Source organism: Telopea speciosissima, chromosome 2 (assembly GCF_018873765.1).
Source record: "Telopea speciosissima isolate NSW1024214 ecotype Mountain lineage chromosome 2, Tspe_v1, whole genome shotgun sequence".
NCBI lineage: Eukaryota > Viridiplantae > Streptophyta > Magnoliopsida > Proteales > Proteaceae > Telopea > Telopea speciosissima.
Genome location: NC_057917.1, coordinates 64950432 through 64978004, shown reverse-complemented (window position 1 = coordinate 64978004; position 27573 = coordinate 64950432). Strand labels below are relative to the sequence as shown.

The 27573-nt window shown below is 38.4% G+C and overlaps 2 protein-coding genes across 2 annotated transcripts; one reads left to right on the top strand and one right to left on the bottom strand.

The window, feature by feature from the left end:
* Positions 1-946: 946 nt before the first annotated feature.
* Positions 947-21675, bottom strand: LOC122652648 (serine/threonine-protein phosphatase 5). The gene is made up of 13 exons (XM_043846449.1): positions 21485-21675; positions 19314-19501; positions 18819-18988; positions 18654-18725; positions 15064-15214; positions 8675-8783; positions 8443-8560; positions 5468-5615; positions 4211-4459; positions 3468-3593; positions 3287-3387; positions 1400-1474; positions 947-1306 (listed from the first exon to the last, which is right to left on the bottom strand). Exons 2-13 carry the CDS (start codon positions 19387-19389, stop codon positions 1247-1249), a joined length of 1455 nt encoding a protein of 484 aa, XP_043702384.1. The 5' UTR covers positions 19390-19501; positions 21485-21675; the 3' UTR covers positions 947-1246.
* Positions 21676-24282: 2607 nt separating this feature from the next.
* LOC122652651 (protein ALP1-like) lies at positions 24283-26111 on the top strand. The gene is made up of 2 exons (XM_043846452.1): positions 24283-24417; positions 25075-26111. Exons 1-2 carry the CDS (start codon positions 24303-24305, stop codon positions 26109-26111), a joined length of 1152 nt encoding a protein of 383 aa, XP_043702387.1. The 5' UTR covers positions 24283-24302.
* Positions 26112-27573: the final 1462 nt, after the last annotated feature.

Below are 27573 nucleotides of genomic sequence, written 5' to 3'. Positions count from 1 at the left end.
TTAAAGCACTCTGCTTCTAGCTTTATGGAGAGCAAGGCTACATTATCTACTACTTAATTTATAATCTATTTACTTTTCATAAAGAACTCCTTAATTCCTATCAAAAATTACTTTCCCTTCTTTCTCCTCATATAGTAAAACACTTCATTTTCGACAATATAATTGTCATTATTGAATCTGCCCCTCATATAAGCACCTTTGCCAAGGGGCACTGCACTTTTGAAGAAAACTCTCAACCTATTACCATAAGCATTGAGACTAATTAATATTACGCAATTTGAAGCGCCATTATGAGCTGGGGTACTTGGGTCCTGGCACTTGGGGATCTAGGCTAAAAGGGTCTGGTTGATTAGAAGATGAAATGACCTGATCTAAAAAAGTTATGGACAAGGGACACGACATAGCCTCCTAACACATTTCAAAAATTCTGGTAAAAACCGGCTAGAAAACTGTGAAGGCCTGGTGCTAGATTATCATCATCCTCATCATCATCTGCAATGACCTTGTTAAACAAGGTACTAAGGGTAAAGGGGTTCAGGGTAAGACAGTGAGGATATGAATAGAGCATGAAAATATTTACAGCAGATGGTAACTATGGCCTAAAGATACGAAATCCGTATATCCATGGATTGTTTCAGTTTGGGACCAAACCGGGCTGGGCAAGACTTCCACAAGCAAGCAATTGCCTGGCCTTAAATGTTAACTCTAGGCTCATGTACATCAAGGATTGAACCAACATGGCTGCTTAAGAAGCAATTATCGTTGGTTGCTCGTAAATCAGCTGAGTTACCTCAGTTTTCATAATATGATAAACAAAAACATTTACCAGCAGCACTATAAGCCTCGTCAAGCCAATCTGCTGACAGGACTATCCTCCTATCAGTGGTGACAAAACCAATGTATCAATTAAAGCCATTAACAATACATGATGAAACCTAAAAAGTACAGGGAACAAACGGATTTCTTACATCTTTACATGGTACCCATGATTAGTATTAGTGTAATGGCTTGAAATATGTTAGGCCCGACTCAAAATAATCACAATTCGGAGAGGTGGGGAATAGAGAGTTGCGGAAAAAATGAATTTAAATAGTATCAGGACTCAAAACTGCATCAGCTGATGTGGACGGCCTGCTTATCAGGCAACTTTCTGCAACAAATAGTATTCTCTGTTGTCCACCGTTTACCAAATAACATAAAACTTTTAACAAAAACTTACAAAAAGCACCTCGCATAAGGCTAAGGATCAAGAGAACATTCGCAGGAAATTGTTGGCATATGCCATTGGCTTGACATCCGGATGTTGCTGCAAGTTGAGCAAGCAAAAGAGCATTAGTATTCTACAAATTCAGACTTTGCAGAAAATTGACGAATCAAAAAAACTCGCAGAGTTACTGACCACTGCTGAAAAAGTAACAATGTTTGGCTTCATGTCAGGGGCCTCAAACCTTATGAAAGCACCCTTGTTACCCATCTGCATCATCCAACCAGACATGTTACACTCAAACAAAATACTAAATCTGAGTATATAGCGAGTTATAGCTGTACTCCAAAGTTGGATCCATATCATTATGACTAGAAGAATAATCAAATAGTTAAAAACACTGGTACCTATAGATATTTAGTATACCAACTACGAAAGGGTTTAGTGCAGAAAAAAGGACCATAACATAGACATGAATTGAAAAGGACAAGGGGTTTTCCCAATGCTTAAATTATGTATCATACATAATAACAAAAATCTTCTTGTAGAAATTGTAACTATAATTTTTTTCCCATTTTAGTACAAAACACTTCTTTCAATGAGGGTAACAAATCCTGTCATTTCAAATGTCTACGACAATGACAACTCTTAAGTCTCATACAAAATTATTTTTAAAATCCTTTTTTACCCTGACTTAAAGAACCTTTATGATTAAGACAACCGGAAATCAAAAGAATGGTATAACTTATTAGTTCACCATATTGGTTACAAGAAGATGCACCCTATACAATAACATGTCCAGGATACACATCACAGCAAATTGTACATACTCATGTTTATGCATATGGATATAAGAACTTTTATGATTAAGACAACCGGAAATCAAAAGAAGGTTATAACTTATTAGTTCACCACTTCGGTTACAAGAAGATGCACCCTATATAATAACATGTCCATATTACACATCTCAGCAAATTGTACATACTCATGTTTATGCATATGGACATCTTTGTAGCCTGCTTAGCTGTTTCTTTCACTTTATTTGTCCTCGATACTCCAAATGCAAGGATATAATTTTCATTTTCAGATGGGCTTTCTTGCAACATAAACCACCCATCATAGTTGTCATGGCAGTTAGGCAACCCAAGGCATTGGAGAGGGTAAAAAATCAAGGTGACACCAAGTAGGCGACCAAGTCGACCAAAGCGCCTGGACGCCTAGGCGTCACCTATGCGACGCCTTGACAACTATGCCACCCATAATACAAGCATCCATTATTTATTCTCACCCACTTCGTCAATAGTAGGTAGGCAGTTAGGTTAACCAAAAGTACAAAATCAGACCAGAGATTCATCCAAAAGGGGTCTAACCTGGTTTTTCAAGTTTCTAACCATCAGTTTTCACCCAAAAAAAAAAGGTTATAACTATTAGCAAGATCATTCCTCCTTCAACGTGTTGATTTAGATGGCCTCCTTGGTCCTTGTCCAAACTCGACAAAGTCAAGTTTCTTTTACAGGAGAGTTGATGCAATGGTGCTCGAGTAGTTGGACCAATACGACTGGCTTTGGAAATCCAAGCCCAAACGGAACCGAACCAACTTGGGTTTTTGGTCTAATATAGGCTGGTAGTGGTTTAGTTTGTACTCTTTTCTTTTATTTCTTTTATTATCATGTTTTGCTTTGAATAGGTTACGTAGAAAATAAGAGAAGAGTTTTAGTTTGGGTCTTACATTACAGTTAGGAGTCTTTGTTTGTTTCTTCTCTTTATATGCATGCAACCAACAAACTCAGGTTTTAGAATGAAAAGAGATAGATTTGACAAAGTTGCTGCGTGTGCGTGCGAACGTGGTCGTAGAGTTTCTCTCTCCCCTGCAACTCTGAGTTTTCATCTCAGATATCTTCTCGTTCTCTCATTAGGCCTCCACCAGTAGGTCAAGCCATAGATAACAGAAATGCCTGATTAAATAGGGTGGCAACAGGCTAACCAATAGGTTGAACTGAACATGGGGCTAACAGCTTGTTCTATGGCTAGACGTCCATGTTGGCCCAGCTAGTCATAGAGGTAAAAATTTGATGGAATTACCTGATCACAATAGTTTGGCGCCGAAAATACCGTAATAAGTTTCCCATCATGCTCAATCTCATATCCTTCATCTTTTACTTCATGAGATCGGACAACTAGATCTGCAAAATGAGAAGTAAATATTAATAATGAGTTCTAGAGAAGAAACTAGGAAAAGCAACAATAACTTAAGCCAGATTACCAAGATTGTTCTCCTGCAAAAATCTTTTTGTCACATCTGCACCAAAAGATAGACCTACACCCCTCTTGCTGGGGCCTCTGCCTGGATAAGGTTGGGGATCACTCCACAGCAGCTCACACATCAACCCTGACAAGAGAACAATTTAAAAAAAAAATGATAAACATCTGTCCAATTAAGTTGAAAAGAAAAAGTCGTTTCAAGTCTTCAATTTTGAAGGCTTTGCAAATCAAGAAGTCTGCTTTCTCAAGAGCAAGGAAGAAGACATCTATACGCAAGGAGCTATGGGCAATTATATCCTTGAAAGTGCTCATGCTCCTATGAGCTGCTCAGTAAATTTCTTCAGACAGACTCAACATTTTCAATGATAGATAGAACTGAACTGACTAGGTTCAGAATACAAAGTGGGAACAAAATCCAATTATATTCAGAATATATTTGGATGCATGAACACAACCATCCAGACCATAATCATATGTAGCCCATGTGGCATGATGATGGGTGGCAGCAGGGTGGAGGCTTCACCATACAAATTGATTACATATACTCTAGCTACTGCGCTAAACCATATATGCGCTGAACCTGTATGCTTCTCTATCTTGACTGATAATCACCCACTACCACTCGGGCAATTTAGTCCCAACACAATATGACAATGCACAAGAAAAATAACAGTGCATTAGAACAGCTCCAATTCAAAGGTTGCACAAAAAGAAGAAGAAATACAAAAAAACATACACAAGTACCTTCCTCTGGAGGCTCACAAAACCGGTCAATCGCTCTAATGTCAGACAGTTTCACTCCATCAACACTGAAAAGACCTCCATGAACTACAAAGATCTTTTCATTTATTACATGCGCTAGAGGTAAACAACAGAATACTTCCGCGAAGAGTTCAACAAACGTTTCACTCAACTTCGACCTGACCTCGCCTTCAAAACCATAGATCCTGTTCATGCTCTTACTCTCATGATTTCCTCTCGCTAAACAAATAGCTGAAATCAGGAGAGGGGGGGGGGGGGCAACAAGTTATTAAAATATTGATGGTTAGGGGAAAAATTACCTTATAAAACCCAAACACATAACCTAACTGAAAGAACTTAGAGAAAATTTGGCCCACCGGAAACTCAAAACCTAATGGATAGCATCCAATGAACGGAATGAAATGAAAAGCATAAATGAATACAAAAATTCATTTGAAAATGAAAAAGTAAAAAACACAAATGAGTAGACAATGTAACGAGGGCCAAAAATATAGGAAGTCTTCTCTTTAATTGTCTTAAATACCACAGATCTATCCAATGAAAACCAACCCCCGCCCAAAAGGCCAAAACCAGTAACGACATACCAAGGGAAGTTACTGATCTAACCAGTCTCATTACCATCCATCATAGTTGTCAATGCGCCGCAAGATGATGCCTTGGCGTCCAGGCGGATTTTCTGGCCATTGTCCAAAGTAGTCGTGTTTTTTTTTTTTAATATGCTGTTTGCTTTTTTATTTCATTTCTAAGATTTCTATGTGCTTATGTACATAGTTCTCATACAAGATGCTACATCGAATCATGATTTTCACACAAAAAAAAAAGAGGACTCTGGCTCCGTCGTCTTCTACTACTTCTGTGATTCAAATTAAATTGTGCAACTGCCTAGATAAGTCATTTACTTTTGTGATTAAATTATTATGTAATCTGCGATTATGTGATTCAGTGATTTTGAAATGCTGTGATTATGCAATTATGTAATTCACTTGTGCAATATAACCCTACACAGTAACATCTATGTTCAACGAGTCATACACGCTCAGGGCGCTTTGTTGCCTAGGCACCCTCCACCACCTTGCGTCTCCTTGAAAATTATGCCATCTATATCCATTAATGCAAGCAATGTTGAAAACAAAGATTATCAACATCCGATATCTAAATGGTACAAAAAGGGCAACGGGGAGGTGAAATATAAAAATCTATTAACTTGAGTTGCACAATAAGTAGATGAAGAGGTGGTACCTGCTGGAGACATGCATTTAAATGCAAATAGTGTCAGAATAACCTCAAGAGAAAACGACCCTCTATCCACAAAGTCGCCGTTGAAGAGATAAGGATTGTCTTCAGAGGGAAGCCCATTGAGCTCAAATATATTCAACAGATCAAAAAACTGCAGAGGTTATCATAATAAATAAATAAAAGATCCCACGCCTTCATAATCAATAACTACAGAAATACAAGAAAGCTGGTGATGAAGTCAATAAGCAAAGAAGACAACAATATGCCTCTGACCCCTCATAAATAGTAACTTTTCCATTTCTGAGTTAAAAGGACTAGTGTAAAGTCTGCAGAGCTCAGCTTATTCTCCTCAGGCTTGGCAATCAGGGAGTTATCATCGGTTGCTTTATACCATGAAGGTGCTCGATCAGATCTACTGGATCTGATTGCCCTATGAGTAATGAGCCCACTAATGAATGGAAGAGATCCCAATCTGATGGCTAGATGTGGCCCGATTAGATCTCAGATTTAACGATCAGATTTTAATCTTAGATCTACTAGTTACAGTTAATAATTTTTAAGACAAATCAGAGATTAAAAAAAATTTGAAAAAATCTTAGGATTGATGAGATGAAATAGAGAGAAAAAAGCTGTTCATGTGTAGGACAGAGCAAATAGGAATTAAGGAGAAGTGGTGACGTCGTATGGGAGATAAAATAGGATCACATAATTGGAAATCCAAATCTAAAGATGAATTGGTAGAACAGGGAGGGAGGAGAGAGAGAGAGAGAGATAAACCGTGGGGAAGGAGAGATGAGAGAGGAGAAGAAAAATCTCTTATCAGATTGAGAGAGATAAAAGAGAGAAGAGATAGTAATGTAGCTCTAAATAGGGGGCAGTCCTACTAGAGGCCAGGTGTACTATGGTTCTGAAATTGACCAGCCGATTGGGGCAAAGTAGGCTGATTTAAAGACACTCAGCTAAATAACTTAAATTGACCCAATTGAACCAATTGGATGCAACCAATTTAAACTGGTTCAATTTAACTAACAGAAAATAAACTAAGTATGCAATGGAAATACTAGAATGTAAACCTAAGCTACGGCTCCCTAACTAAGCCCTAATGTCAGGACTTCTTCTTCCTACTTGGTGCTGCATCAGATAGGAGCCGGCTTGCAAGTTTCCAAATGAACAATTCAATCCATTAAATTTCATATCATAGGAGGGGGTTGTTAAACATTTATAAGTTGAACATTCCTAAATTGATGAGATTGAATCTCATAAGGACTCATTAACACTCTCTTACTCTAAAATAAACAACTAAAAGTAATAAAACTCCTACTAAAAATAGAACAGTTAGGTAAGATAACTTCCTAAATTTCGACTCTAGACATGAAAATAAAAATAAAAAAAATTCCGTGCACACCCTCAAAACCTCATTTTTGAGCTTTATATTTCAACCGATTACAACAATAAAACCCAAAACTAAGGCCCAACCCAAAATAATACTAAAACCTGGCCCAAGTTTACCCGGCGCAAGGAGGAACAGCTAGCTGCAATCTTTTAATTTATTTAGTTACTATTTTCGAGTTATTACCAGATACTACTTAAGAATTAGATTGTTTTCCTTTTATTATTATGCTACTTGCTGTACAAGGCCCTACACCACCCGTGGGGTTCTTTTAAGCTTTGTTTCCTTATTTTGTTTATTGTCTACATCATTCAATATAATTGTAACTTGTAAGAGCCCCTAGAGCTCAACCCACGATTTGATGAATGAAAACAGATTGGTTGTTTAGCCATGAATGTTGTGAGATGCAATGATGTGTGTGATGCCTTAGGGTTAGTGAGAGAGTGTCCAAGTCCATAGGTGAGAGGCCTTGGTCATATCCCCCTTCTTCGTCCTCCTTTCTTGTTTACCTTCTCTTCTCTACAGTTTCTATTTTCATAACCTGCACACTATGCTGTTGTGTGAGGCTGCCAAGACACCACTGAATGCTATTTGATGTCCTATTGATGCTCCATAGTCTGATCCATTGAGTTCCATAATAAGTCTGAATGGAGAGTGAATCATACTCTGTGGCATCCGAGTTCTGGAGATTTCTTGCAGAAACTTCAATTTAATGTATCTCTTCATCAATCCATCAATTGCAAGCTTCTTTTTAGTATGCCGTTAACCATCTCCCTGCATTCATTTGACAGTGATTTCAAGTCCATCCAATGGCTAGAAATCTGTGTGTCAGTAAGTTACTAAATCTGAGTTTGAGTTTCTAATTCATAGCCATTACTTGTCATCTAGCCACCAACTGTGGCTAAATTTTGAAATATTCCAGGTACCCTTAACCCCTAACCTAGACAGATTTGAGGCCCCATCAGTGGTGGCTTTGGGTTGTTACTGCTGGTTCTCCTGATGCAGGAGCAGTTCTTTGGACCGGACCAAACCTGTTTGAGAGTTCTGAACAAGAACCGGACCCGAATTGGGAATTTTGATCTAGTAGAATATTAGTAGTGTATTTATTTCCTTATTTGAATTTATGTAATCTTTTGTTTTACTTAAGACTAGAGTTCCCTTCCGTTTTTAGTTTTAGAGTTTGATTTCATTATAATCATAGATTGGGTTAGATGATTAGATTTTACTTATATTTCAGCATCAGACTACAATTAGGGGAACTTTCAATTTCGTTTTTAAATATGCTTGTAACATAATTCATTGGGTAGATTTGAATTGCGTGAACGACACAAAAATAATGAGATGTCAGCTAGATCCAAGAACTTCAAGCACATTGCTCAGGATACTGGAAAGTACCAGCATTGATGAGAAAACAGTCAGAAAATTAAGTAGCAAAGTTGTGTCATCATAAAGCATGTGCCAATGTAAGGATGAAAGGAACATAGAAGCAAGACAGTAGCACAGACAACCTTAAAGCCAAACATGTAAACAGATTGAAGAACATATCTGCCATTCAAAAAATAATATGGACGCCAAAGTTGAGTCCTACCTGACCATGCACATCACCACAAACAGTGAAATGGTAACCATCTGAAACAGTAATATCAACTAGAGAAGGCAGGGCATGAAGCATTTCTCTTGTTTGCAATACAATCTGATATGCATATCTACAACATGGTAAATTTCAGGTTAAGTGCCAAATCAAAAACTTAAACATAGGGAAGCATATCATTAATAAACGACCTTACAATTATAATCCGGCAATCACAAGCTGCAAATACCTTTTATGTAAGCATTTCTGATTCTTGAAGTCATCCATCATTTTCTTCACAAAATCCAAAGTTACAACATCTCCCTCGATCCTAGCACCAGAATATTGTGGCTCCACCTCTGGACAAAAAAAAATTCACTAAAATGAAGGCCAGTAACAGCACATCAGAAATACCAAAGAGTGGGTGAGGTATCCTAGCAATGAAAATTTTCATATCAATCAAAATCTATGGTTTCAATCAAGGAAACTGAACTCCAAGAAATTGCTGCAAGTATTGATTTACAAAATGTAGTTATAATCTGAACAGATCTATGATAAAATACGTGATAATAGAATCTAATTCATGGATCTTACCATTGGATCCTTTCCTGGAAAGATATATGGATTACAGTTTAGATCTTAGAATCTAATTCATGGATCTTACAATTTCACTTAAATCTTGCAATTTTAGTTGACTTGACTTGGTTGTCGGTCCATACTATATTAAGATACTTTTGCCCCCTACTTTCTCCTTTCTTAAATAGCAAAAGCCCCCTCATGACTTGACTCTGCCTAATTTCTGTCCTTTTAGAAGACTGCCAAATTCTTAAGGCATTACCCAAACATCCTCAAGCTTCAAAAGCAAAAGAAAGCATAAGAGCAAATAGAGCACTGTGTCGACTCATTTATAGAACTCATTGGAATCAGGTGGTTTAAGGTAAGTATTTTGTTCAGATAAGCTATCCGGGCAAACAACTGTATCTTACAAGGAATTCTTTTTCCTCCACATGGTCTTGGAAGGGCAAGTTGGGAGCCTGCTTTCTGAATATTATGAGTTAAATTTTAATTAATAGAGACTGAGCCCTTCCAGGGAGCCATTGCTTAGAGCAATGGTAAAAGGTTTGGGCTGCCAAAGAAAATGCCTGGGTTTGAGTCTTAAGGGTGGCCACTTTGTGCAAAAAATGCCAAAGATTAGGACAGACTCCAAACTCACCCCTCCCAGGACTCTGCATAGGCCAAACCAGCACTGGGTAATGGCTCTTTAAGAGAATGAGCCTCCGACCCTCCACTGCTCAAATTCCATATTACCCCTATTAACCTTTTTGTAAATTTTGTCCCAGTGCCTGATCCGGTTTTGGTCCCAGAAATGAAATGTTAACAGTGAAATCTAGGGGAAAATTTGCAGTTTATAGAAATATATTCAATATATATATATATATATAAATTCGATTTAAGTTGTAAATATATAATTTTAACTTTAGTACATTAATATTAAAGATTAATACATCACATCTAAGAGGTGAGCCTTGGTGCAACGGTAAGGATTCTCCATTGTGACCAAGGGGTCATGGGTTCGAATCTGGAAACAGCCTCTCTGCGAAAGCAGGGGTAAGGGCATAAGGCTGCATACATTATGACCCTCCCCAGACCTTCCAGTGGCAGGAGCCTCGTGCACTGGGTACGCCCTTTTCTTTTCTATTAATATATCACATCTAGAGATCAAATCAACAAGAATACCTCTTGATTTCTAAGAATGGGACAAAGTACGAGTATTTCAATGTGCCACCTAGGTTGGAGATGAAAGATAGAGTTAGTCACCAATCATGGATGCATGTGACACCTTGGTCACATATGCTCAACAAAGAATCCTATGAGCAAACCACATACAAATCAAGAAAGGCCATCAATGGCTGGACGGGACAACAGAGGTCTTTTCAAGACTTGGTTTTTGACCATGTGAAGCATTACTCTTTTCCATAATCCAATTACATGTGTTCCAGGGGTTCTAGTTTCCCAAGGGCTGGACAGCTTGTTAGTCTTCTACTGTTCTACATAAAACCAGCTCTCAAACAGCAACCTTCGCAGAATTTATATATGCTGAACTGTCACCACTCTCCAAGTCTTGTCACCATTTGCATGGGCAGATTGCATCCCAGTCCACCAGATGAATGCCTGAAGCATAAACCCTGCATTTCCAGAGGCCGTCTTCAAATTTTCTGTTTTCTTGTGGCAACCGATACTGGGCTGGGAAAAAAAGACAAGCAAAATGTGGATATGCTGTAGACAAGCTTTAAATAGTGTAAGCTTACCTCCATTGGATAGATACCCAATCTTCTAATCATTCAACTCTCTCTCCACCTCACAAGTACCCAATTCCAATAGTCAATTTCAAAACGGCACAACTGGCAAACCCAGAGTGTGATGCAGTAGCATTAGAGTTAGTTAGTTTGTTTTATTTCTTCTCTTTATATACTTGTGACCAACGAACTCGGTTTTTAGAACGAAAAGTTGGGTTTGGATTACTCCTTTCATTTCCTTCTCCCTTCATCTTCTTTTCCTGCAATTCTTCTTATTCTTCTTCTTCTTCTACTTTTTGTTTCTCTTCTCCTTCCCCTGTTCCAGCGTATCAACAACCCTCCTCCATCTCAAATAAAATCTACTTCATTCTTTTCTCTTCAATCTAAGACTTTGTAGGGAAGTCAACCCCAAGGCGACCTAAGCCCCAGAGTCTCAACCCAAACCGATGCTGAAACTGAAATTTCCACCCTAACTGAACGCTGCAGTGATGTAGGACAAACCATGAAGAAAAAGAGGCCAAAACACTGTTCACGTGAACAGTGTCACAGCCCCTATATTTCCTTGGTGTGAATGCTACTAGAAGATCCTGTGGGGCCCAAGACCAGATCATGTGAAGACTTTTTTAGAAGGGTCAATTTTGTCTATGCGTGAGGATTTAGGAGTTAGTTTAGTTTCTATTTTAATAGTTATTTTGTTTCTATTTTCTGTTTTAGTAACTTAGTCAAGTAGGATTTCTATTTCAGTTAGTTTCTAATTCAGTTTAATACTTGTAAAGCAAATCTCAGTCATATAAGAGACTGCTATTTTATTTCCTTCTATTTTTGACTTATTCCCTTGAGTCTATTTATATGTAACAGCCCATAGAGAGACCCACAATTTAATGAATTATTGAATGAAGTTTTCAGACATCCTTGCACTCAGTTATGGGATCCTTGTTTCAACAGCTGGGATAGCTGTGGGTGAGAGACCCAGAGCTGAGAAAGCCCATTCCCCTACCCCCTCCTCCTTCTATCTTCTCTTCTTATCCTAACTTCTCGTCCTGTCCTGCCCTGCTGAATATCCCTTGCTGTGCTTGTGACTGCCACTACTGAAGTCTAGAAGCTGTTCCCCAAGCAAGCCCTTAACTGCTGTTGCTGAACATCACCAGAGAAGGATCGAACCACACTCCTGTAGGTCTGTTTTCTGCTCTACTGCCTGCAGCAATCGAACCAGTTTCTCTCCAAGGTCTGAGCCTTGTTCCAGCAGAGCTTTGGGCGATTGATCACACACCAACAAGGAGCCCACTCGATCCCAGTTCCAGCCCAGTCTCCTGGCTGCATTGTTCCACAGCCTCAACCTTCTATTTTCAAGACCAACTCAGATCTCCACTTCTGACCATCAGAATTGGACCAAACTTGGAGCACATATTCACCCCACCAAAGCTAGCCTTCGATCAGTTTTGGAGCCCATTCCCACTGCTGATTTGCTCAGATTTGATTACTTTCTAATTCTGTTCCCTGTTGCTATTTTGATTTGTGGGTTTATTTGGGACTAGGTTACTCTTAATCTAGTCTTACATTATGCATTCTTCGCAACTTAATGGTGATTGCCGAAACCCCTTCTGTTAAGTGGATTTGATAGGATTAGGGGTTGAGAATTATACCCCAAAGCTTCAGTTCGGTCAACCTCATCTTGAGGGAGATCTTCTCAAAGAGAAGTTTTCCTCTGCTGGTTGCTGGTTCGAAGGTTGAAGATAATTTTTTGTGGCTTTGTTTTCAAAACCTTTTATCTTCTATTTCCAAAATTGCCCCTCCCAACCCCTTTTATTTTGTTTTGTCCTTAGTTACGGTTTTATTCCAAGTATACCCCTACTCTTTATTTCTAATCACCTTTATATCCCTCCCCTATTTAAATAACAATCTATCCTTTAAGATACCGTTTAATTATAATTCTGCCATTCTTTTATAAATTTCATTATATTTACTGTTTTGCCGCTAATCCTTTGATTTGAGCTTTATACTCTTCGTGTCGGCCCATACTGATTCTGAATAGAGTTTGCGAACCATGGATTGCTATCAGATAGACAGGGAAATGGTCCGACCATAAAATAGAAAATCAAGCCATATGTTCATTATTACATCCCTCACTCGCACAGCATATCAGGCACTTAAAATAATAATTAATCATCCCACAAGCACTTCAAATCATCCTAAAACATAAGGAAGATGCCTCAGGTGGCAGTGGGATGTGTATGCACCACAAAAGATGAAAGTGACATCGGCAGACTTAAATATGATGTGCATGGAACTTCATTGGGGATTCAGGGACCCTCAATCAGGCCCCTATCCATAGCTTAAGCAGTCTGTCGAAAGCCTCAGATATCCAGTTGATAGGTATGGGAATAACAGATATCCTTGCATCAGCCCACAAGAAATTTCAAAGAACCCATTAGACTTCCCATTTAAGAGCACTGAAAATGAGCCTAACCATAACAGGCTCTCATCTATTTATGTAGTTTCACTCCAAGAAAATCATATACGACATGGTCATATGCTTTTTCCATGTCAAATCCACACTAATCCAAAGCACCACCAAGTCTTAAATCAATACTCTTTTGCTAAAACTATACAAAGATGCAATCCTTTAAAGCTGAGATAGGGAGAATCTGATATGTTTATTGCAATTATTAAAAAAATGTTTATCCAAGTATTGTTGAACAAATTATCTTTGAGTCGAAGAATATAGGTTGACACACTTTGGACGATATTATAATCAATCACTCATTGCGTCTCAGAGGTAAATCTCTTGAGAGTAACTACTTATTCGGCGAGTAATATAGATAAGCATATCTCTTTTTTTTTTTTCTTTTTTTTTCTTTTTTTTCCATTTCTAAGATGTGCCAATATTTTTATATTTCTCTTGTAATTTAAAAAATATATATATGAAAACTAGGAAGGATGAAGTAAGGAATGATCAAATTAGAGCTGATTCGGGAGTAGCTCTGATACATGATATGCTATGAGAAAGTCGTTTGAGGTGCATTGGCCATGTTCAACGGAAGCCTTTGGATGCTCCAGTACAGAGGAGTGATTTGATTCAGATTGAAGGAACTAAAAGTAGGGCTGTAAATGGATAACCGAAAATCCGAATTCGATCCGCATCCGTATCCGTTTAGAGGCATTCGTATTCGATTAGAGATATCCGGAAAAAAAATCCGAATAATCCGATAAAAACCCGAATCCGAATACTTAATTATAAAAAATTAAGTAAATAACAATCTTGAGGGTTTTTGAAGATTCAACAGGTTCTAGAATATGAGGAAAAGAGAATCATGATAAAAAACTATGGATTGAGAGTGAATTGTATCCACTAGGGGGAGGATGGTTCGGGTTACACAAGCCAGAGGTGTAAACGGATGGTCGACAATCCTAATTCGATCCGCATCCGAATCCATCCGAATCCGTTTAGAGGTATCCGTATTAGACCAGGAAATATCCGAATCCGATTACATCCGATCCGTATCCAAGCCGAATCCGATCCGTTTACAGGCCTAACTGAAAGAGCCAGGGGCAGACCTAAAATGACCTTAGGAGAAGTGGTGAGGAAAGACGTGTAGCTTAGGCTTTGTATCAAGTATAACCTTGAATAGAGCTTATTGAAGGGCAAAGATCTATGTAGCCAACCCCATTTAGTTGGGATAAGGCCAAGTTGTTGTTGTTGTATATGAAAATATCTTACAATCCAAACCTAGGTAAACAATCCGACACAATTAAACCCTCTATGACTTGAGATACTATTTCAACTTTTAGAAAATTGAAATCAAGATGAAGGGCAGTATGCCATGGACAAAACTCATGCAATTAAACCCCTCAATGGCTTATGATACAATTTCCATTTTCAGAACACTGAAATTAATCTAAAGAACAGGTAACATGGACAATACTCACAGGCTCAATTCTGGAGCAACAAAATAACATAAAAAAAAATTACTCGAGGCAAAATCTAACAGATTATGGTTCTTGATATGGAAGAGCCAAATTATGCAAAGCATTATCCGTAATTTGAGAAATTGTATCTGTACTAAGCCTGAAAAACACCGTAGTTTAAACTCCACTTACGTAATCATGTTCCATATTTTCAAGCTTCTTACCTTATTTTATTTAAAATATCTAAATTCATAAATTGTAAATAAATTATAGTAAATGCATTTTTACCAGAGGTTTATTCAAGCCAAACAGTCATTAATCAACAAAATTATTAGAATCAGATACCAGAATAACAATTCAACTCTCTAATAAAATTAAGAGACCATAGAGGGGGAAAACAACAATGATTTTGGAATCTGAAAGCAAGTCAGTATACCTATGGTATGATAATCTATTGAATCAGCAACTGAGCGTCTTTCAGGGTCGTGCACAGCAATGGCTTCTTCAAATTTCAGCTTCATCACAGCTTTCTCACATTCCTTCAACTTCTTTGTAGCATCAGGATCATTTGGACAGATTTTCTTAACCTAAGTCAAGTTACCAGGAGTGAGATAAGTAAAAGATCTTTATAGATGATGTCCAGCATAAACTACATAGAAAAAAAGAGGGAACATCAAATTAATTGCATTAATAGCTCAAAATATAGATACTGGTTTCTAAGTGTTCAAAGAATTCATATGCAAATTTTGGAATCTATGATGTCTATAAAGTTGAGTATCAATTACGCAATGTAACCACTATTGTCAAAGTGACAATTTCTTTTAATGAATAAAGGAGTGGCAAGTATAAAAAGAATCATAAACAGTGTTCTAAATCAGGCCAAGCTAGAATTTTTACCAAGTTTTAAGTACAACCACTACATATCCAAACGTTTAAGTGCCTCAATGTATTAAATATGTATACGCTACTGTCACTTATTATTGACATTTCCATATTACATATTTACATTAAGAATTTCATTTAGTTATGTCAAATATTTCACAGAAACCATTATCAATCAAACCAGAACAGGGGCAGCAGCGAACAGATACAAATATAACTACTAATTATCTTTAATTACAATGGAAACAGAACATTAATCACCATCTAGAGATCAGGATTTCTTACAAGTGGTGGAGAAAAAAATAATGCAGTCTATTGAGTATCAGAATCAATAAAATACTAAGTGAAATTATGAACTAACACAGACATAGGGGTCAACATCAGGCACCAACACAAGGTGCCAAACACAATTGCTAAGGAAGGGGGAAAAGGAAAAATAGATTCAAATAAATCCATGATTCTGATGCATCAAAATTAAATTAATATACTTCAGCTTTCTAAACAGGAATATTTTAGGACAAACAAAAACAAATATGGCCATGAATGTTGCAGAAGAAACAATAACAAAATGGAATGAAAGAAATGGCGAAAAAAAATATGTATGCCTACGGTTTAACAAAAAACATGGCTTTAAACAGGATTTAATGGGGAAACAGGTTCAGGTAGCCAACCCATTGCAAGCAAAATCAAATCTCTGCATCTAAGATTTAACAACTGCCACTTCTCCCAATCTCTAGGGATTTCTCTAAAAAGGAAAACCACAGGACAAAAGGAGCTAATATCAAAACTCAAAATTATCCCAATTACTGAGGGGTAATTATGCACAAGAATGCCATTTGGCTACTCTTGTGGACAAATAGCGTATCCAATGAAGTATTGCAAGCCCTCAAACATCAATGGGGAAACAGGTTCATGTAGCCAACCCATTGCAAACAAAGGCAAACCTCTGCATCTAAAGAATTAACAACTGCCAGTTCTTCCAATCTCTAGGGATTTCTCTTAAAAGGAAAACCAATGCACAAAAGGAGCTGATATCAAAACTCAAAATTATCACAATTACTGAGGGGTACTTATGCACAAGAACCCATGTCATTTGGCTACTCTTGAGGACAAATAGTGCATCCAATGAAGTAATGCAAGCCCTCAAACATCAATGAAATTTCAGACATAGCCTTTTGTTTTCCCTTTCCTTTCCTACCCTGGAAATTTTGGTACAAGTCAATTAGAAAAGAGATTGGCTTTCATTCCTGCCAGGGGGTGAAAGCTGTGATTCAGCACACAACTTAGAACCAGTATAGATGGCTTCAAAGAATCGGCAAACTGCAAAACTGCTTTAAGTCAACCCTTCAGAAGAATGGAAACTGTCATGCATTACACGATAACGTGTCATGTGACTACAAGTTTAGGATTTGTACTGTAACCATCCAAAAAAATGATTCTGGGGGCAGAATTGAAACAGATTATGTACATGTTGTCCGGTCCGTTTCTGTCATTTTTTGAAACAGACCAGGTGATATAATAGATTTTAGCAAGGTTTTGAGAAACACCATTTTGTTTCTCAGATTTGAGAATCAATTCTACAAAAAATCGGGGAAACAAGGTCAACTTAAGTTAACGAGGGGCATTTTTGGAATTTTCCATCAAAACATAACATTGCACTCAAACGTTATTTTGAGAATCTCCGGCCGCCGCTGCTAGCATCTCATCTCCTCCACATTCCAGATTTCCAGAACTCCAACAGTCGAGCAAAGACCGATGACTCAGGTAAGGCCCTTACCCCTCGTTCTGTCCCCTGTGCTCTCTCTCACGCGCAGCATATCTTCCTGCTGGATGATCATTAAAACAGCCCCAACAGTTTGCATTTTGAAGAGAAATTTCTGCAGCCCTAAAAGGTTTCGATCTCCCCAACCTTCAGCATTTTTCTAATCAAAGTTTGAGGGTCAAATCTAAAGCAAAGGAGGGTGAAGTTTGAAGCTGATCAGAGTTCTGGTATGTCTAATTCCAGAAATTTCCCAAATCTGACCCCTAACTTCGTCTTCCATACTCTTTAATTACATTCTTCACAAAGAATTAGTTGTAGTCTTCTTCTCTTCCTCTGTATCCTACCTTCCTTCAATTCTCTTCTCGTTCTTTTGTAGCTCTGACCTCTGTTATTTACTTATATGGGTAGCCTTATTTATTTTTGTTTTTTTTAGGCCAAGACTCAGATGGATAGATACAACTTCTTTTAATTTGATTGATTTACAGGATAGAACAGGGAATTGCCCTGTGGGAGCGATAGCTTCTATAATCGATGCAATTGGGGTAACAGCTTTATCGATTTACACAGGCAACTTAAAAGTGTGTATTAATCTCAACATTTCTTACTTCACAACAGGAAAAACAGCTTTAATGGCGGGGCATCGCGGATTCAGGTGAGACATAGTAAAGGGAGGAAGAAGATGGATTAGAATTCGTATTGTTCCATTCTTTTTTCTTTTAATTTTTTCTCTGTTATTTTTATTGGATTTGGATTATAACAGGTTCAGGTAGATGAGGCCTCGGATGCCCAAACGGTGGTGAAAGAGCCAGGGGTTTCTGCAGCCAGCTCGGTAGGGGACAGTGTACTGTTGATAATGGCGTTGTGCTTCCATTCGGTGTTCGAAGGTATCGCCATCGGAATTGCAGAGACAATATCTTTAAATCCATTGATGTTCAGCAACTGTGCTCCATCGTCGCATTGCTAGGGTTCGAATTAGAAGAGAAAACTATTTCTGTTAAAATGGTAATCCATACATGTCTCTGTTTCTCTGTAATAGCAGAAACAATCTTTTACCAGGTTTACCATACAACATTTGTTGCTACAGAATTACTCCAAAAATCTAGAAACAGAAAAAATCGATTCCGACTCGGAACAAGTTTTTTGAAACAGAATGGTAGCCATACAAACCCCTAAATACAAAACCCACAAAACAAAAGAAGGGATATTAAGCTTCACGATCATGGAGTGAGCTCTTTCACTAGCTTGTGAAATTCATAGCCAACCCATATAAACAAAACATATGGAATATTTTAATGCAAAAGTGAAGATAAAGTTTCAGAAATCGGTAACATGAAACAAGATCTTGATAAAAACAATTTTAACATCCTCAGAGATCGAAATACCTGCTGAAAATCCTTTAAAGCTTCCTTAAATTTCCCCATGGCAAGATATGCAGCGCCTCGCCTGTAATAACCCTGTAACAATAGCTAAACTTCAGAACAAGCATAAAGAAGTTATTAGATGCCAATGGCCCGAAGGGCAACAATATTTCAGTATGAAGATCATGCCTTTGAATATTTGGGATCAATTTCAATAGCCTTTGTCGCATCCTGCACAGCACTACCATATTCCTCCAGCTTGGTGTGGGCAAATGAACGATTTGCCCAGTACACAGCATTCTGACCATTTAGTTCAATGGCTTGAGTGTACAGATCAATAGCTTGAGAGTACTTGTGAGCTGAAACGAAAAATTAGCATGGTTAATATAGTTTACCCAAAAGCTATTAGTACAAAGGGAAATAGAACATCTCTCAAATGAACACTTACTCAAAAGCTACTAGTACAAAGGGAAACAGAACATATCTCAAATTTTCAACACTATGTGCAAAGAATGGATTCTAACAACTACAAAAAAATAGGTGGGTCATGATACTGAATTCAAGTAAAATTGCTAGAGATATACCTTTTGTCCAGTAAAGCAGGCTACAAGTATTGGCACTCCAGATTTATAACTATAATTTCATCCAAGAAGCGCGTAGGTACAAGCATAGAACAACATTTACCTTTAAATGCTTCATTGGCCTGGATTTTGATTTCTTCTGCCCGTGCAATATCTGAATTTGTTGTACCCATGCTCATTTTTTCATAAGGTGTTGTTTATGTGAAGATTAATTGTGCTGAGTCACCAGGTAACTAATCTCACGACTATATCCCTATTCTGAAAACAGTGGTGTAGCATTTTATGCGAGACCTGTCTCATGAGAAACATTAGAGATGCCACAGTAACTAATACATAATAACCATATAAATCTAACCCATATCAAACAGAGTACAGTTTTTGCCTTTAAGATGAAATGCCCAAATAATTCATCATCAATAAGCAAATGAACCATGCACAACTACTGCAGCTAAATCAGCTAATGGCCCAAAACAGAGAATAAACACAGGACAAGATTCAACAACCAAACACAAATAGTTAGAACAAGGCCTCGTTGATTCAGAGAAGCTTTTGCCAATCAATTATAATTAGGTCTGCTTCACCATTAACAAACTTCAGTTGCAATGTTCCAACAGTACAATAATAAACCACTGAATTCAGCTCTTGTGGTTTTTCTATTTGAGAATCTAAGGGTTCAAACTCCAAAATATGAAGTAATTAATTGTTACAAGAATTTTGACACTTGAGGACATCTACCATGGCCCTAAAGACCAAACGACACCTACTGAACAAAAACTACACATATTTGAGCAAACAGAGCAATTTTCTACATCAAGACATGGACTATTAATGGTTTCATGTAGTAAATTATGGACCACCTAATGCTATTTGTGAACCCAACTAAATCATTTATGAAGTACAAATTCACATATATGATTATTCAAACACTGTAAAGCTCAGTAGGAACTCAACATTGTGACAATGAAAAGGGTATATCACAAGTGTATTGAATATATATATATATTCTGTAAACAACTTCTATGTGAAGCAAGGGTAAGGCTGCATACATTATGACCCTCCCCAGACCCCGCAGAGGCGAAAGACTTGTGCACTGGATATGCCATTATATATATATATATATATATATACCTAATCACTCTCAATAAGACATCCATTCCTCTTTCAAATGAAAAGAGAACTAGACTGTTCTCTTCATCATTGAAATCAGCCAGTCAATCGCAGAGTGGTGCTCTAAGTATATATATATATACACACTGCATATCACCAAAATCCTGCATATCGCCAAAATCAGCAAAATGCAGGATAAAAAGAACATGATGGATCAAATGAGCAGTCAAAGGTATGAATATATTGAAGATGAACATACTGTACTTAATCCAGCCAACATGTTGCAGTTCACATGTCAAAACTTCTCCACAGCAGAGGCTTCATAAGAACGGGAAACATGATAACGGAAGGAAGCCCAAGCAGCATGGAACTTAATATCTGTGATTTTAAAAAAGGGGAAAATGTTCTGTTGGGGGGGGGGGGGCAGGCCACGCCCAAACAGTGGGGGGCAAAATGACCGGCCCTCATTGGCTGCCGCATGCGGGTGGCCCCTGCGCTCCCCCCACAGAGAACACTCCCCCTTTAAAAAATATATATATGACTTAAATACAACTAATACTTTGTTCAGAGAGGTTTGCTTCCAAACGAATTTAAAATTTCTGAAACACGAAGAGGAAAATTCAAAAAAATTGTTGCTGCGAACAGATTTCCTTTCCAGTCTAACATGAAAAGTTTCAGCAGACAAAAATGTTTTCCCCCTACGCACTAATTCAATTACAGTTTTCTAAATCGCAACCGTATCTATGACAGGTGCTTTCAGAATTTCCAGTAGTATTAAAACTTTGCTTCGTTCACAATATCTGAGCCATATTAGAGCTGTTTAAATGTTGCATCCTACATCAACTGAAGAGATAAAAGCGAAGGTTCAAAAAATCTAAGCTTTCATCCATTTAAACTCTTCCGGCACTTTAAGTTTCTCCTGGAATGGGAGAGGGGGGGGGGAGCTCTGAAGTCTATACTAGCAGATTAAAAAAACTAAAATAACAATAACAATCGCAAAGATGCACAGCTTCCGAAAAACTCCATTAAATCAGATAGAATACAACAGCTCTCTGCTGGAACCGATAGACAATATATATCATTTCAGATAATGTATAAAATTTCAAACCGATGGACTATAGATTAAACTATTTTAGAAATGAGAAGAAAACTGAGCAAGAAAAGCACCTATCAATCTTCGTTATCCACTGTTAGGTCTTCTTCCCGAGTTGTGGAGGGAGGGAAACGCTGAGCGCTGTAAAAGGAGAAAAACCCTAATCCACGGTTTTCCCTCTTTTATTGCGGTTCGGCAAGGCAAGATACTCGTGAGACGGAAGACAAGAAGAGAAGTAAGGAGAGGTGAGAGACACAGAAGAAGAGCCCTGCGCCCCTCTATCGCCAATTTGACAGAATCTGCCCCAAACTTTCTCTGGATTGACCCTTAAAACGAAGGGAAAAAATCGAAATTTTCTAGGGCGAGAAATATTTTATAGTTTCCATCCCAAAGATCTTTAAGTGCTACTGCCATAAGTATCTTGAGGTCGATGTCATTGACGTCACACGATAAAACTGGAGTCAAAACAGTTAGTTATCCTTTCTGATTTCATGATATTCCCATCTAACGGTTTAGACAGTCCAGATGTATTATCATGTCCACATCTTGGAGAGCTTTTCTTAACTTCTGGACCGCACATTGGGAATCGGAAGTCTTGAACCATCACGTTATCATTTTTTTAGGATTTACTGGAGCATCTTCTTTTCTCCTTCAAATGACCAAAGTACCCTTCTTTGTTTTTCTCTCTCTCTTCCTCCCCCCCCCCCCCCCGCCCCGCCCCCACCCCACCCCACCTCTCTCCCTTCGCGACAAGGTCCGCCGCCACTGAAAATCTCTGCACATTGCCACACGCCAGACGCCGATGCAGATGCCATTTTCCACCAACTTGTGTGTCGTTGCATAAAATGGACTAATGGAGAGGGTTTCTATTGGGGTAAGTGGGTAACGAGTGCGAAACTGAGCAGGTGCTACGGACCCTTTCACCCTTATGATCGGAATATGGAGAGGGCAGGAGAGGATATACCGATATTCTACTTGGGTGAGTTGGTAATTTGCTCCCCGTTTGGCGGATTACTCCGTATTATTGGTGACGTGTACATTTGTTTGGTTTAATTTTGATCCATGGATTTAGAAGATGTGTTTTCTACCATAAGTGCTTATGTCGATTATGAATAAATTTTTTTTTCATTATGACCTAAATCCCGTATGACAAGAACCTCATGCATTGGATATTTTCTTTGTTTTTAAGTTCACTTGAGGTACATATCTTTTGGAGAAATTATGCTTACATTGCTTAACGTTTGATATATTATGTTTGTGGTAATTTTTTTGGGAGAATGTTCTCTGTGTCAACGTAGGTTGCATGCGCCCAGGGACATGGGGGTGGGCACAATGACCATTCGATGCCACATTTTTTTTTATAGGGAGAGGCTTGGCACACCGTCGCCCGCTCTAGGTAAACGGGCAGCCTTGCCCCATGGGAGTAGTGAGATGGGATGGGCTAGGTGGTCCTTTCACATGAGGATAGGAGAGAGATAGACACAGGGTGAGTATCTTGGCGGAGTTCTCACCCTTTCTCCTTTTTTATATTTTCAACTCTTCCCATATCATCATCTACAGAATTCTTCCTACACCACCTCCAATAATAATGTATGGACGTGGTTTTTCGATCGAAGAGAGCTAGATGCAGGTGCCGTCGTTGTGGTCTCTAAGGAGCGTAGCACCATCGGGATTCCTTGCTTTCTCCCCCAATGGCTAGCTACTACCCTCTACTGCCTCTTGTTACATAAATGTGTCAATTGGGACAATTCTTGATATTCAGAATGGGCCTCCCAATATCGGTACCGAAAGTGTCAATCTTAAAACTATCTCGTTTAGTTAACAAACCAAACTTAAGTCTCAATCCCGAATATTAATGGGATAATATCAGTATACCATGTATGTCTTTACATAAGGAAGTTTTAGTGCCGTGTGGTTTTCAGCTATTTCCACACTTTCCCAATCCAAAACCAAACCAATAAGAAAGTCATTCAGTTTGGTTTGAAAATTTTCGATCAATTCAAGCTATGGTGTAACACCCCAACGATAGAATCATTTTGATCTTATTAATCTGAGAATGGATTCTTTGACACAAACATTCGAGCAAGAAGAACTAAAGTCCACTAATCCATGTTCGACCCGACACAATCAAGCTAGCAAGAGTGAGAAGAATTTTGGCGAAAATTACTATCACTACCCTATACTTAGCCTATTTTTACTCAAATTCCCCTCCAAACTTCTTTTATGATTCCCCGAGAAAAGCAAACTTCCACATTCCTATCTTCCCTGGTATTTCAAAATGCCTAAATTACCCCTCACAACCAATCTCCCCGCCAAGTATTGGGGAGTGACAGTGGTGATTGGTGACAAACAAGCGCCCATCAACGTACGACTCAACGTACATGTCTTTTACTTTACCCAAAAAAAAAAAAAAACGTACATGTCCTTTGCTCGTTCGGTGATCGCATCAGTCGACAGTTTCCAGACATACCTTATCACTCCTCTTCAATCCTACTGCAATAGTCCTTATGTAACCACACGAATTTTTATCCGCTGCTGTGCCATCGTGCGGCACAGCAGCGACCATGTGTGCACAGTGGGCCCCACTGTACACACATGGCCGCTGCTGCACCGCACGATAGCACAGCAACGCTGCACTGCACAGCAGCAGATAAAGGCCTGTAACCACACCGTTAAAACAACTACCAATCTTAATCTTAACCCCTGAACCGTTTTTGAATGTTCAAGTCTTTAACGACCTTCACTACCCATCACTTCCTCCAATTTCCTTGTTTATTGTCCCTTAGACCATCTCTCCTTTCTCTTTACCTGTGCTTGTGTTGTCGTCCGTTTTTGGTGTGGAAGTCTGCGTAGTATGTACTGTGTAGTGGGTCTTGTCTACAAGAGTTTCTGATGGGACCAGCGAGTGGCAGAAAGAGAAGGAAGGTCAAGCCAGATGCTTCTATTTCTACTCCGGAGGAAGAGGATACCACCGATTGGTGGGACAAGTTCTCCAAGAGAATTACTGGTACATTGAACAAATCCATTTTTTTTTCTTAATTTTACTAGTTTGAGCATATTGTGTTTGGTTTCATTTTAAGATCAAATTAAGCAGATCTTCCATAAACATATTCTGCCATTTTGTTTTTTATTCCCACTGATTGTTGAACAAGTTCTTGAAGAACCACTGGCAACCTTAATTATGTCTTTTTATCCCTGTTTATTGGTACACATGTATGGACATACACAATATGCATGTCAATACGGATCTTTATCCTCTCAAGTGCGTTGTACTGCCCAGTGCACTTTTAAAGTGCATTAGACGGTGCACTTTGATAGGAAATCATTAATATTGAAACCTTATATCTAGAATTTTGTAAAAATATTTCAAAATAATTAACCGTTTTTAAAAATACACCCATCTAGAGTCATAAATTTGTGTCCCTATAAAACGAAATCGATAATACCCTTTGACTGTTCCTGATACTGTCTGGACACCAGCCGAACCCCTCTGTCTCCCTTGACCGTTGGTGGATGAAGGAAAACTCTCTTTTTAGAAAACAATCTAATTTTAGGCTTTTTGAAACTTAACAATTGAACTAAACCATATGTGGTCAGGAAACATTGGCATTCTTCCTGCTTTCAAGTTCTCAAAAAGAAAATTTAACAATTTTATCTTTCACAGGGACCTTGTCTTTGTCAGAGGGTTCTGATAAATTTAAATCTTTTTTCAAGATCTCAAGAGGTACCTTTGGATACATTTGTTCACTTGTGAATGAAGACCTGCTGGCTAACAGTTCTGTTAGTAGAAATGTCAAGCTCTTATCTGTATATGATCAAGTTGCTGTGGCTCTTAGAAGGTTAGGCTCTGGTGATTCACTTTCAAGGATTGGTGAGTCATTGGGGTTGAGCCAATCAACGGTTGGCCAAGTAACCTGGAGGTTTGTGGAGTCAATGGAAGTGAGGGGACTTAAACACCTCAAATGGCCTTCTACAGAAGAAGAGATGAAACAAATAAAATCCAAGTTTAAGAGAATTAAGGGCTTACCAAACTGTTGTGGTGTGATTGATAGCACTCACATCATGATGCGTTTGCCCAAATCTGACTCTAATGAAGTATGGTTTGATTCTGAGAAGAATCACAGCATAGTCTTGCAAGCAATTGTGGACCCAGATATGAGGATCAGAGATATTTCCATTGGATGGCCTGGAAGCATGAATGCATCTACAATTCTTCAAAGTTCAGGCTTCTTCAACCTTTGTCAGAGAGAGAAAAGACTGAATGGGAAGAATATAGAGCTTTCTGATGGATCACAAATGAGGGAATACATAATAGGAGATGTGGGTTTTCCCCCGCTTCCATGGCTCATCACACCTTATCATGGGAATGAGCTCTCAAAGATAGAAGTTGAGTTCAACAAAAGTCACTCAGCAACCAAGATGGTGGCATTAAGAGCATTGGCAATGCTCAAGGAAAGATGGAGGATTGTTCAAAGAGTGATGCTCAAACCTGAAAAAAATAAATTGCCAAGGATGATTTTTGTTTGTTGCTTGCTTCACAACATTCTTATTGATCTAAAGGATAAAGTCCAAGTCAAAATACCCTCTTCTCACTACCATGACAGTGGTTACCAACAGGAGTTTTGTAAATCAGTTGACCAGAATGCTTCTATCGTTAGGGACAAGCTCTCTGTGTATTTGGTTGGACGATTATCACCATGAAACAGAAGTTCTGATGCTTCCTTTCTTCTCCCTAGATCAAAGTTCTAATTAATAATATGTTTGACTCTTTATGTTTGAATTTGGCAGTTAAGATTGTAAGTTGTTTTTTTTTTTTTTTTTTCCTTCCATCCTAATGGTGTTGTGATGGTTGAATTGGATACCTAACAATGTTTTTATTTATTTTGCGTTACCAGAGCTACTACACAAGGTTTTGAATCAAAAAGTTTTAAGATAAGTCAAACAACGATAGAATATAGGGAAGAGTATAACTTAAATAATGGGCTTTTGGTTGTCCATGGCTTTGTACCTAAAAGTTGTTCACAAATACGGATAGAAGAACTGGACATTATGTTCATAGGTTTGTCACACTATGTGTACATGATGGGAATGAAAATTCCAGACACGAGTGTAAGTATACGTATCTATGTATGGTGAATTGGATCACAAGAGAGTCTTATTTGGACTACTACTAGTTGTGTGGAAAATAAGATTCTCATTGGTAGGTTGCAACTGATCCCTAGACCGGAGAGGTACATATCGTTGCAGTTGATGTCTAGATCCACCATTTTTTATATCTATAAAATAGATATTATGATTGAAAAGATCAAAATATTGGGCTATCACTAAGAAAATGTTCCAGATCCATCTTTTTTGGTAAACTGAAATCTATTCATTAGAATGAGAGGAACACACAACTAATGGGTTACAAAGATCCACTAGGCACAGAGTGAAATATTGCGATCATGCAGTCGCACATTCTAATGACAGGGCCTTCCGAACTAAAAAGTCAGCCTAGGCGTTACTCTTTAGGAATATAAATGAAGTTACAGGAAAGCAAATAGGAGGATAGATGCTTTATGTCCTTAAAGACCGCAAGGATATGAAGGGGAATTGGCTTCAGGGGCTCATTGAGATAGGAGATAACTTTTTTGTTATCTGACTCGACGATTAGATGATCCACAACTTGGCTTATGCCCTCCAACAAACTACACCGAATGACCATAGCCTCACCATCTTCATTTTCCTTGAAATTTGCCACTTTAGATTTAGCAATTAGAATATCTCCATTTGAGTTGCGAACAACAATTCCCAGTCCACATTTGCCAGTTTTCGGATCCGGCTCAATTTCCTTGAAATTTGCCACTTCAGATTGACCCATTCTCCATAACGGATTGGTAAAATCAACTAGAATGTTCCGGGTCCATCCTTGTGTTTGTCTTGAGTCTTGAGTCTGACTCACTCGACCCATTCTCCATAACGAAATGGTAAAATAGGTTGAACATTGAGCGACATGTGTCTAATGAACACATGAGACATCTTAAGCATCCAGATCTTCTATGGCGTGGGCTGCCCGTCCTGCTGTGCTGCACAGTATAAGGCGGTGCGTATTAAGCAAGGGTACGGCAATCACTGCATGCAGTCCTAGGTCACAGGTAGGACAGAGCAGCACCGTAGAAGATCT

Bases quoted from the DNA above. Each gene is read 5' to 3' on its own strand.
- LOC122652648 (XM_043846449.1), bottom strand. From the start codon at position 19,389: ATGAGCATGGGTACAACAAATTCAGATATTGCACGGGCAGAAGAAATC. The intron at 3,594-4,210 runs GTACTTGTGTAT...TTCTCTTGTCAG, and splicing joins TTGTGAGCCTCCAGAGGAAG to GGTTGATGTGTGAGCTGCTG. The intron at 1,475-3,286 runs GTAATTCCATCA...TGGATGATGCAG, and splicing joins CGCCAAACTATTGTGATCAG to ATGGGTAACAAGGGTGCTTT.
- LOC122652651 (XM_043846452.1), top strand. From the start codon at position 24,303: ATGGGACCAGCGAGTGGCAGAAAGAGAAGGAAGGTCAAGCCAGATGCT. The intron at 24,418-25,074 runs GTACATTGAACA...TATCTTTCACAG, and splicing joins GTTCTCCAAGAGAATTACTG to GGACCTTGTCTTTGTCAGAG.